The 12,978-nt window shown below is 41.9% G+C and overlaps 1 protein-coding gene across 4 annotated transcripts in view; it reads left to right on the forward strand.

Moving 5' to 3' along the window:
• Positions 1-6,076, forward strand: part of LOC115859756 (monocarboxylate transporter 1-like) — a 37,059-nt gene extending 30,983 nt beyond the window's left edge. For all 4 annotated transcript variants that reach the window (XM_030869064.2, XM_060301202.1, XM_060301205.1 and 1 more), the window contains exons 4-5: positions 471-1,337; positions 4,866-6,076. In XM_030869064.2, the coding sequence (XP_030724924.1) occupies positions 471-1,337; positions 4,866-5,119 (1,121 nt within the window). In that variant the 3' untranslated portion in view covers positions 5,120-6,076. The remainder of the gene's footprint in view (positions 1-470; positions 1,338-4,865) is intronic.
• Positions 6,077-12,978: the final 6,902 nt, after the last annotated feature.

Raw genomic sequence — 12,978 nt, forward strand, 5'->3', positions numbered from 1 at the left:
TAAGACAAAGGATCTTACATTTACTGTTCTTTATGTTGCTAAAGGATAAAGAATTATTTTTAAAAATATACATTTTTTAGGGACTCTCTGGTGGTCCAGGGTTAAGACTCTGTACTTCCACTGCAAGGGGCCTGGGTTCGATCCCTGGTCGGGGAACTAAGATCCTGCATACCACATGGTGTGGCCAAAAAAAAAAATATATATATAAATATATATATATATATATATATATATACACACACATATATAAATATATATACATTTTTTAATTTTATAAATCTAGTATTTGCTGCATAAAGAGACTTTATGTCTGTATTTATTTGATAACAGTCCACTTAATGACCTACTAGTTATAACAGCCTCTCATGATTTTGACCTCTTTCCACTTCATTTCTTTGCCTAGTTAATGAATTCCAAATATGTTTCTGACATTTATTGGAGTATGTGATTCTTTCTTCCCCTCTCGCCAGGTCTTGGGCTTGCCTTCAACTTGAATCCATCTCTGACCATGATTGGCAAGTATTTCTACAAGAGGCGACCATTAGCAAATGGACTGGCCATGGCAGGCAGCCCTGTGTTCCTCTCCGCCCTGGCCCCCCTCAACCAGGCTCTTTTTGCTGTCTTTGGCTGGAGAGGAAGCTTCCTAATTCTTGGAGGCATCCTGCTAAACTGCTGTGTGGCTGGAGCCCTGATGAGACCAATAGGGCCCAAGCCAACAACTGCAGGGAAAGAGAAGTCTAAAGAATCCCTTCAGGAAGCTGGAAAATGTGATGCAAACAAGGGGGCAGGTGATGCAAATACAGAAGTTAATGGCAGAAACGCCCCAAAGGAGAAACAATCCGTTTTCCAAATAGTTAACAAACTTCTGGACTTATCCCTATTCAAACACAGAGGCTTTATGCTGTACCTCTCTGGGAATGTGATAATGTCTTTTGCGCTGGCTACACCTTTAGTCTTTCTTAGTAATTATGCCAAGAGTCAACATCACTCTAGTGAGAAGTCTGCCTTCCTTCTTTCCATTCTGGCTTTTGTTGACATGGTAGCCAGACCTTCTATGGGACTTGTAGCCAACACAGAGTGGATAAGGCCTCGAGTTCAGTATTTTTTTGCTGCTTCTATTATTGCAAATGGAGTGTGTCATATGCTAGTACCCTTGTCCTCTAGCTACATAGGGTTCTGTCTTTATGCGGGATTCCTTGGATTTGCTTTTGGGTGGTTTGGCGCCGTATTGTTTGAAACGCTGATGGACCTGGTTGGATCCCAGAGGTTCTCCAGTGCTGTGGGATTGGTGACCATTGTGGAATGCTGTCCTATTCTCCTGGGGCCACCAATTTTAGGTATAGTATGTCTCCCTATTTCTATGGTTCTATTAACATAAAACAGAAGATTAGGAAGGTGATAGAAGGCAGAAATCAGTGAGCTGCTTGACAGTCTTTCTTCGCTTCTGTACCCTCAGTGCTGGCACAATGCTTGGTACAGCGTAATTGCTCAAATAATAGAACTGAATTAAAGTGAATCATCAAGCTGAAAGAGGAATAAAAAACTATTACACACTTAAGTCTGTATAATAATTTTTCCTGATAAAAAACCTAACATGTTTATTGTAGAAAAATGTATGTATAACCACCTTTAAAATACTGTTGGTGATTTCTTTTTAATTGTGGAGTTTATCTCAGCAGTAATATTTAAAATAATAACAATAGGTACCAGGTGAGGGCTCACAGTATACCAGGGACTATCCTAGTCGTTTTCTTTATTCTGTCATATATTACAAGTCTGTGATGTAGGACAATTATTGTTCCCGCTTTATAAATAAAGAAATAGAGGCTTCTAAAAGTGAAATAACTTGTCCAAGATCACACAGCTAGTAAGTGACAATAAAACTTGATGTATTATTCTCTTAAGAATGCTAAATGGTGAATGGATAAAGAAGATGTGGCACATATATACAATGGAATATTACTCAGCCATAAAAAGAAATGAAATTGAGTTATTTGTCGTGAGGTGGATGGACCTAGAGTCTGTCATACAGAGTGAAGTAAGTCAGAAAGAGAAAAACAAATACTGTATGCTAATGCATATATATGGAATCTAAAAAAAAAAAAAAGGTTCTGAAGAACCTAGGGGCAGAACAGGAATAAAGACACAGACGTAGAGAATGGACTTGAGGACACAGGGAGGGGGAAGGGTAAGCTGGGCCGAAGTGAGAGAGTAGCGCTGACATATATACACTATCAAATGTAAAATAGATAGCTAGTGGGAAGCAGCCGCATAGCACAGGGAGATCAGCTCGGTGCTTTGCGACCACCTAGAGGCGTGGGATAGGGACAGTGGGAGGGAGATGCAAGAGGGAGGGGATATGGGGATATACGTATGCATATAGCTGATTCACTTTTTTATACAGCAGAAACTAACACAACATTGTAAAGCAATTATACTCCAATAAAGATGTTAAAAAAAAAGAATGCTAAATGGTTTACATTTTAAAATTATTATTAATACAAAATACAACAATAATTTGGACTTCTGGATGTGACCCATGCTTTTGAGATTATGCACCATAAAGTAAGGAAGGATACATAACAGAAGATCCACTGCTGACCTGTCCACCCTCTCTCCTCCCTATGTATACCCAAGGAGATTCCAAATCCTGTCTGTTTTTGCTTCCTAAATCTCCTTCTAATCTGCCCGTTTGCTCTCCATCACAACTACCACTCTTATCCAAATCTCCTTTTATCAGTAGGCTTCTAACTTTACCCATATCCACTCTAGCTGTTCTTCATCTCTTAGAACACTCCAGTTGCTTCCCACGTTCTCAGGGTGAAGATCAGATTCCCTGCTGTGGCTTACTAGGTCCTGCGTGGCCTGGCCCACCTGTGTCTCGAGCCTCATTTCCCACCACTCAGTTTGCTCTCTGCTTCTCCTCTCACACCCTGTGCTTCCTCCTATCACCTGCCTTTGCACTGGCTGTTCTCTGCCCTGAGCCTTTTCCCATCTCCCTTCTCCTTGATAACTCCTATCCTCCTGTAAGTCTTGGCTAAGTTTACACTTTAAGAAAAGCCTTCCTGGGCTTCCCTGGTGGCTCAGTGGTTAAGAATCCGCCTTCCAATGCAGGGGGCACAGGTTCAGGCCCTCGTCCGGGAAGATCCCACGTGCCACGGAGCAACGAAGCCCGTGCTCCACAACTACTGATCCTGTGCTCCAGAGCCCACGAGCCACAACTACTGAGCCTGCGTGCCACAACTAATGAAGCCCACACGCCTAGAGCTCGTGCTCCGCAACAAGAGAAGCCACCGCAATGAGAAGCCCAAGCACTACAGCCAAGAGTAGCCCCGCTCGCCGCAACTAGAGAAAGCCCGCGCACAGCAACAAAGACCCAACGCAGCCAAAAATAAATTTTTTTTTTAATTAAAAAAAAAGAAAAGCCTTCCTGACCCTACTTGCTAGTCTTAAAACCCCTATTTTCTGCCTTCAAACCTTCCTTGTAGCACTTGTCACAGTCTGTATAGTTATTGGATTAACATTTCTCTTCTCCACTGAGCTGTGGATGTTACCTCCTTTGCTCACCCTTAACTCAGGGCCTAGCAGACCCAGGGCCATGTGTATGTTTAGAGAATCAATAAGTATTGCTGAGCGAGTGATGCCCTGCGTTGGAAAACCATATGGAGTCATATTTGAATTGCTTATATAATATGGGTAGTATTCTCCAAAGTTTATTTCTTTTATTTATTTATTTGGCTGCATTGGGTCTTAGTTGCGGCATGCGGGATCTTCATTGTGGCGCTTGGGTGCCCTGGTTGTGGGGCATGGGCTCCAGAGCACGTGGGCTCAGTGGTTGCAGCAGGCGGGCCCTCTAGTTGTGGCTCGCGGGCTCTAGAGCGTGCAGGCTCAGTAGTTGCGGTGTGCAGACTTAGTTGCCCTGCGGCATGTGGGATCTTAGTTCCCTCACCAGGGATCGAACCCACATCTCCTGCATTGGAAGGTGGATTCTTAACCATTGGACCACCAGGGAAGTCCCTCCAAAGTTTATTTCTTAATACTAGTTTGAGATACTAATAAATTTTACTATTACCAGGATTTCATGGCCAAAAAAAGATTGGAAACACCAAAGTAAATAAGTTTCTTTACCTTATAAATAAGTAAATAAGTTGCTTTACCTCATAAAGCCTTTAATAGAAAAGACTATGTGTCATTTCCAAATTTACTTGACTTTGCAAACACTAGGGAGTAACCCTGTAGCACAGAAGTTATGGTGCAGGCCTCAGAGTCAGACTTGCTGGGTTGAAAGCCAACCTGTTTCATTTACAAGCTTTGTGACCTTGGATGAGTTACTTAAGGTTTCTGTACTTCCAGTTTTTCTGTTATGCAATGGGGATGATGATAGAATCTTCCTGTTGTGAGGATTAAGCACTTAGAATGGTGGAAGGGTGTTGCTGTTAGTTAATGTTTTAGCAGAGGATGAGTGTTCACAGGAACACCCTTTGGGAAATGCTGATGTCAGAGAAAGTGCATTGGCCTGGGAGACTGGAATTAGCTCTATGGCCTTGGGCAAGACTACTAAACCTCTTTTGAGCAACAAATTTTTCCATTGAATATTGAGAGGATTGACTCTAGGTGGTCTCTAGGACTTTCCCAATTCACATTTGTCAAGATTTAATTATTTTCAAGTTGCTAAAGATAATAGAATACACAGGGCCATCCAAAATCAGTTGACATCATAAACAAAAGGTCAAATAATTCTGAGCAGTTTCTATTTAGACTAATTTGTCATTTACAAGCTCTTTGAGTGGATCCTTAAGCTTTATTTGGGAAAGGGTATAATTGTTTACCCACATCACTTTATTTTTTTTTTTGGACATCCTTAGGTCGTCTCAGTGACATATACGGAGACTACAAATATACATACTGGGCATGCGGCATAATCCTTATTGTCTCAGGCATCTATCTCTGCATTGGCATGGGCATCCATTATCAACTTGAGGCAAAAGAACAGAAGGCAGAGGCGAAGCAGAATAAGGAAAGTAAAGAGATGGAACCAAAAGAAGTTATTAAAGCTGCAGAATCTCCAGAACTGAAAGGCCCAGAAGCAGGACCCAAAGAGGAGACACTTTCAGGCTGACGTCAGAGATAAACAGAAGCTTTGGAGCAAAGATACTTGAAAAATTCTACTGAATCATGTTCTACTCTTGGTGCTAACAGTGGATAGTGGACATTTGTGTGGAAGTCATACCAGGTGTTCATTGATAGAACTTTTATTTCCTTCCTTTACAACAGTCATAATAAATATGTCACGTCCTTAAGGGGCAGGGGATTTGCAAAAGGTGACAGAAGGAAAAAGCTTTTATTTGAAGTCATATTTATTAAGGTATACCTTAAATACTTACAAATCTCTTTTATAAGAGTAAAGTTTAATGAATTTTGACACAAGTATTTTGTCAAATAACTACCACACTAATATAGAATATTTCAAACAGCCAAAATAATTCCCTTCTGCTCCTTTGCAGTTAATCCCCTCCCCTTAACTATAGCCCCTGGCAGCCACTGCTCTGATTTCTGTCCCCTATAGTTTTGTCTTTTCCAGAATGGAATAAATGGAACCACATAGTATGTAACTATGGCACAATAGTGTATATATATGGTCTTTATCCTCAGTTCCTGGTATACAGCTCCTAGAAGCCTTGGAATCTCTGGAGTGATAAGAGTCTCTTTTGCATGCTAATTAGGTGACTGGTGGCTGGAGACCCCTTTCTTAACTTCAGGATAGGGGCTAGTCTCCAAAAAGGCCAAAGCATGATTGGAGGGTTGGAACTTTCAGCCCCATCCTCTGACCTCTGAGAAGGGGAGAAGGGCTGGAAGTTGGGTTCAATTATTAATGTCCAATGATATAATCAATCATGCCTATGTAATAAAAACCCCTAAACTACAGAGAGCTTCCTGGCTGGTGAATACTTTGAGGTACTGGGAGAGTAGTGTGCCCAGAGAGGGCATGGAAGCTCCCTACCTCCCCTCCCCACCATATTTTACCCTATGCGTCTCTTCCATCTGGCTGTTCTGAATTGTATCCTTTATAATAAATCAGTGAACGTAAGCAAAGTGTTTCCTGGGTTCTGTGATCCATTCTAGTAAATTATCAAACTTGATGAAGGAGTCATGGGAACTCCCAATTTATAGCTGATTGGTCACAAGTACAGGTGGCAACCTGGGACTTGAGACTGGAATCTGAAGTGAGGGCAGTCTTGTGAGACTAAGCCTTTAAATCTGTGGAATCTGACACTAACTCTGGGTACTTTATGTCAGAATTGAACTGTAGGACACCCAGTCGGTGTCTGGAGAGTTGGCGCAATGGTTGTTGGTATGGAAATAACCCACACATTTGGTGTCAGAAGTGTGAGTAAAAGCAGTTGGGAGTAGCCTTTTGCGTCTGGCTTCTTTCACAAGAGCATAATGTTTTATGGTTCATCCATGTGGTTGTATTTTTCAGTAGTTCATTGCTTTTTATTGCTGAGTAGTATTTCTTTGTAGAGATGTACCATAATTTGTATATCCTTCCCCCAGTTGGACATTTGAGCTTTGTTCTAAGTAAAGAGATCTGTGCAGACATATGCTTTCATTTCTCTTGGGTAAATGCCTAGGATTGGAGTTGCTGGGTCATATGGCAAGTGCATCTTTAACTTTGTAAGAAACTATCAAACTCTCTTCTCAGTAGCTATACCATTTGGTAATCCCACTAGCGATGTATGAAAATTCTAGCTATTCTACATCCTTGTCAGCACTTGGCATTGCTGATCTTTTTAACTTTCCCGTTCTAGTTGGTATGTAGTGTGTGACATTTCCCTGAACATTAAAGATGTTGACCATTTTTCCATGTGCTGTCCTCCGTATATTTTTAGAGAAGGTTTTTTTTTTTTTTTTTTTGGGGGGGGCTGTGCTGCGTGGCATGTGGGATCTTAGTTCCCTGACCAGGGATTGAACCCGTGTCCCCTGCAGTAGAAGTGTGGAGTCCTAACCACTGGACTGCCAGGGAATTCCTGAGAAGGTTTATTTTTTAATCCCGACATTTAACAGTCTTAAAAATATTTAGTTGCCCTGAGGTTTTGTCCTTCAAACTCTTTAGGTGACTTTTCCTGGCATATCTGACAGTGAAATGAACAATATATTTGAACACCCTTAAATGTGTGGCAGTGTATTTAAATAGATGGTTATGAAGTCTAATAGCATGGAAAGATCCTTCTGTTATAAGCATGATACAATGTTACGTGAAAAAAGCAGAACACAAACTAGATAAATATATATAATATACTCTCAGGGAAAAAAAAGAGGAAAGAGATAAACACAAAATTCCAACCATACTTGTGTTGGAATGGTGACTTTTTCCCTATATTCATTTTCCTTAACGTGAATGTGATTGTTATATTTTCACTAATAATAGAGGAAAAATGAATAGATTTGAAATAGAAGAGTTCTGACAAGAGGCACTTATCTCCTAAGAAAATAAAGCTAATGATTATTATAAACCATTATCTATTTGTTTATCTTTAAGAGTTGCATTCTGGTGAAAGGGAGGCGAGTGTGACATGGAAGTTGAGAGCACAGAGCATGAATAGCTTCAAGGCATGATTTTGCTTGTCCTGGACAAAGCTGTGGAGGGTAGAGTCCACAGGCCGCCTGTGTCAACCATCATTGCTTCCCTCCTGGAGACAGTGCTCTCAGGGACAGCATTCCTGTGGTTCCCCTTCCAGTCATCATTCAGCTGCAAATGCATGTCTAACTCAGGAAGCCAGAGCATTCTGCACTTACCCACATCACAGCGTTATGCTTTTGAACATTATCTTACTGAGAGCAGCATCAGAAAACAGTACAGTGAGGGACTTCCCTGGTGGTCCAGTGGGTAAGACTCTGTGCTCCCAATGCAGGGGACCCGGGTTCGATCCCTGGTTGGGGAACTAGATCCCGCATGCATGCCACAACTGAGTCCGCACACCACAATGAAGATCCCGCATGCCGCAACTAAGACCCGGCACAGCCTAAATAAATTTTTTTTTTTTTTGAAAGAAAAGGGTACAGTGATGTCACAAAAAGACAGGGTGATGTGGACCAAAGGAGGAAGTCTACCTTTCCATACATCCACTCAATAGATATTATTGACATTTACCCTAAGTGTCAGTTCTAAGCAGGGTTCTAGGCATTGAAGATTCATTCTGTGTTCCACAGATCTCACTTTCTGGTAGGGGAAGGCAGACAGTTAACAGTAAGTTGTAAGGAAAACAGCAGTTTTCAGAATAGAGCAATGGTTAAAAGATCAGCCCTCATGAAAGAATGCTCAACATCATTAATCATTAGAGAAATGCAAATCAAAACTACAATGAGATATCATCTCACACCAGTCAGAATGGCCATCATCAAAAAATCTAGAAACAGGGCTTCCCTGGTGGTTCAGTGGTTGAGAGTCCACCTGGCGATGCAGGGGACATGGGTTCGTGCCCCGGTCTGGGAAGATCCCACATGCCGCGGAGTGGCTGGGCCCGTGAGCCATGGCCGCTGAGCCTGCGCGTCCGGAGCCTGTGCTCCGCAATGGGAGAGGCCACAACAGTGAGAGGCCCACCTACAGCAAAAAAAATAAATAAATAATAATCTAGAAACAATAAATGCTGGAGAGGGTGTGGAGAAAAGGGAACCCTCTTGCACTGCTGGTGGGAATGTGAATTGGTACAGCCACTATGGAGAACAGTATGGAGATTCCTTTAAAAACTACAAATAGAACTACCATATGACCCAGCAATCCCACTACTGGGCGTATACCCTGAGAAAACCATAATTCAAAAAGAGTCATGTACCAAAATGTTCATTGCAGCTCTATCTACAATAGCCCGGAGATGGAAACAACCTAAGTGCCCATCATCGGATGAATGGATAAAGAAGATGTGTCACATGTATACAATGGAATATTACTCAGCCATAAAAAGAAACGAAATTGAGCTATTTGTAATGAGGTGGATAGACCTAGAGTTTGTCATACAGAGTGAAGTCAGAAAGAGAAAGACAAATACCGTATGCTAACACATATATATGAAATTTAAGGAAAAATAATGTCATGAAGAACCTAGGGGTAAGACAGGAATAAAGACACAGACCTACTAGAGAATGGACTTGAGGATATGGGGAGGGGGAAGGGTGAGATGTGACAAAGTGAGAGAGAGGCATGGACATATATACACTACCAAATGTAAGGTAGATAGCTAGTGGGAAGCAGCCGCGTGCTTTGTGACCGCCTGGAGGGGTGGGATAGGGAGGGTGGGAGGGAGGGAGATGCAAGAGGGAAGAGATATGGGAACATATGTATATGTATAACTGATTCACTTTGTTATAAAGCAGAAACTAACCATTGTAAAGCAATTATACTCTAATAAAGAAGTAAAAAAAAAAGATACAAGGAAATAAAAATTTTAAATAAAAATTACTCAACCCCCCCCCAAAAATAAAAATAGAACTCAGGCTTACCGGACCTACTGAATCACAATCTGCACTTTTACAATCTCCCCAGTGTACCTGTGTACCCATGAATAGTTGAAAGGTACATTTCTACCTCAACATGTCTTTTCTGTCTGAGAAATACACATATTTTATCCAATTTGGCATAAATAAAACACTCAAAACTGCAAAAAAAAAATCAGCCTTAATTTATTCATTCATCTAAGCAGTGTTTTTTTTGTGTATCATCTATGTGCCTGACTATTTGCTGGATACAGGGAATAACAGTGAACAAAATCCAGTTCCTGGAACCCACAGCTTCTAGTCTAGTGGGGAAGACTGCACAGTAAATGCTATGATGAGACAGCACATGAAAGGGTACCTTGGGAGGGCCTAGAAAGCCTAAAGGTATATCAACTCTGAGTCTCATAACAGAAGCATAATATAATTGTTGTGAGGATTAAAGTGCCCAGCATATGGTTTTAGTCATTTTAATAATGAAATTGGAATCTACTCACACCGAGCAGTGCAGTGAGGGAAGCGTCAGTATGTTTCATCATTAACCAGAACAACAATGAAAAATAACTGCTGATAACACTTACATAGTTCATGGTTTACGTAGCCCTTCTACCTGCAGTTTATCATCCAATCCACACAAAACCCCAGGGAGGCAGCTATAGTTAAAAACAATGCATGTGATATCCTGGATTGGGTCCTGGAACCACAAAAAGACACTAATGGAAAAACTGGTCTGTAGTTAATAGGATTGTCCAGTGTTAACTTCTTAGTTATGACCAATGTTCCGTGATTATGCAAGAAATTCACATCAGAGGAAGCAAAATATGTATAACTAAATCACTTTGCTGTGTACCTGAAACTAATACAACATTGTGAATCAACTATACTCCAATATAAAATAAAACATTTTTTAAAAAAATAAATTAAAAAAACATCAGAGGAAGCTAGGTGAAGAGCATATAGAAACTCTCTGTACCAAATTTTCTGTAAATTTAAAATTTCAATGAAAAGTGAAAAAACCAAAAAATTCACAACACAACCCCTCCATCTTAGCAGGTCATCTACTGTCAGAAGAGCATGGCAGCTCAGCGGCTAGAGCTGAAGGTGGGGCTGGATGGAAACTCTGGAAACAAACACTAGAATGGAAGAGGCGAGTCCTGCGTAATCCTGGAGGGTAAATAATGGCCAAAGCAATCACTCAGGTCCTGCACCAAAAAGAGCAAGATGATTCCTGGTCCCCAATGAATTCGCAATCTGATTTACAGTCCTTTTCTTTGGCACTGGAGTTCATAATGTGATTTCTTCACTTGTGGATTTCCTTTCCTACCATGCTTTACCATTTCAAGAATTAAAAGAGGGCTTCCCTGGTGGCGCAGTGGTTGAGAGTCCACCTGCCGATGCAGGGGACACGGGTTCGTGCCCCGGTCCGGGAAGATCCCACATGCCGCGGAGCGGCTGGGCCGGTGAGCCGTGGTCGCTGAGCCTGCGCGTCCGGAGCCTGTGCTCCGCAGCGGGAGGGGCCACAGCGGTGAGAGGCCCGCGTACCGACAAAAAAAAAAAAAAAAAAAGAATTAAAAGAGCTTGCATTGCTGAGCTCTTGCCCGCTGGGTTGCAGGTGGCCAGCAGCCATGAAGAAGCCGGAAGGGGAAGTGGGCTGAGACTAAGTCCCTCGGTAGGCTGACAATCTATAAATGTGTAATCAAGAGATGTTCACCCTGGGGTGTTTTTCTCTTCCTGCTGTGCTTCATTCTCTGTACCCTCCCACCCCACTTAAAAAAAAAAAAAAAAAAAAGGAAGAAAAGCACCTGACTGCTTTCCTGATTATAATTCTGAATACTTTTCAAATCTGAGGCTGTAGAGACATTTTTAAAAATTTTATAAGTATTTCTTTATTCATCTTATATGTAATATCTGAAGGCCAACCACATGCCCAACACTGTATAGAGCCTTGGGAATATACAATAGTGACTAACATGGGGATGTTCCCTCGGAGAGCTTATAGTCTAGAGGGTGAGAAAGACATAAACAGAGTACATAATCTGTAATTAGATTTAAGGAAAGACCAGGGTTAGACACTATGCTGCTTCTTGCCACCTGATGACTATATTTGATGTTACTATGTCACTTTGCGAAACATCTGGATAAAGTCAGTAAATTCCAATACTTTTCAGTCTATCAAAACAGTTTTTACCTAAAGTAGTTTTTAAAAATCCTGATCGCCCATAAACAAAACAAAAAGACACTCTATGGACTGGGAGAAAATATTTGCAAACAATGAAACCAACAAGGGCTTAATTTTCAAAACATACAAACAGCTCATACAACTCAATAACTAAAAAACAAACAACCCAATCAAAAAATGGGCAGAAGGACTTCCCTGGTGGCGCAGTGGTTAAGAATCCGCCTGCCAATTCAGGGGACACAGGTTCAAGCCCTGGTCCGGGAAGATCCCACCTGCTGCAGAGCAACTAAGCCCGTGCACCACAACTACTGAGCCTGCTCTCTAGAGCCTGTGAGCCACAACTATTGAGCCACATGCCACAACTACTGAAGGCCATGCTCCTAGAGCCCGGGCTTCGCAACAAGAGAAGCCACTGCAATGAGAAGCCCAAGCACTACAACATAGAGTAGCCCCTGCTCGTTGCAACCAGAGAAAGCCTGCGCGCAGCAACGAAAACCCAAGGCAGCCAAAAATAAATAATAACTTAATTAATTTTTTAAAAATGGGCAGAAGACCTGAATAGACATTTCTTTTTCTTTTTCGGCTGCCTTGGGTCTTCGTTGCTGCGTGCAGGCTTTCTTTAGTTGCGGTGAGCAGGGACTACTCTTCGTTGCGGTGCGCTGGCTTCTCATAGCAGTGGCTTTTCTTGTTGCGGAGCACGGGCTCTAGGCACAGAGGCTTCAGTAATTGTGGCTTGCAGGCTCTAGAGCGCAGGCTGAGTAGTTGTGGTGCACGGGCTTAGTCGCTCTGCGGCATGTGGGATCTTCCCGGACCAGGGCTCGAACCCACGTCTCCTGCATTGGCAGGTAGATTCTTAACCACTGTGCCACCAGGGAAGCCCCTGAACACACCTTTCTCCAAAGAAAATATACAGATGGCCAATAGGCACCTGAAAAAATGCTCAACATTTCTAATCATCAGGGAAATGCAAATAAAAACTACTATGAGGTATCATCTCACAGCTCTTGGAATGGCCGTCATCAAAAAGTCTACAAATAATGTGTTGGAGAAGGTATGGAGAAAAGGGAACACTCCTACACTGTTGGTGGGAGTGTAAATTGGTGTAGCCACTACGGAAAATAGTATGGAGGTTCTTTAAAAAACTAAAAATAGAGCTGCCACATGATCCAGCAATCCCACTCCTGGGTATATATCTGGAAAAGATGAAAACTCTAATTCAAAAAGATACATGCACCCCAATGTTCTTAGCAGCACTATTTACAATAGCCAAGACACAGAAGCAACCTAGGTGTCCATCAACAGATGAATGG

The sequence above is a fragment of the Globicephala melas genome, chromosome 1 (genome assembly GCF_963455315.2).
Source record: "Globicephala melas chromosome 1, mGloMel1.2, whole genome shotgun sequence".
Taxonomy (NCBI): Eukaryota; Metazoa; Chordata; class Mammalia; order Artiodactyla; family Delphinidae; genus Globicephala; species Globicephala melas.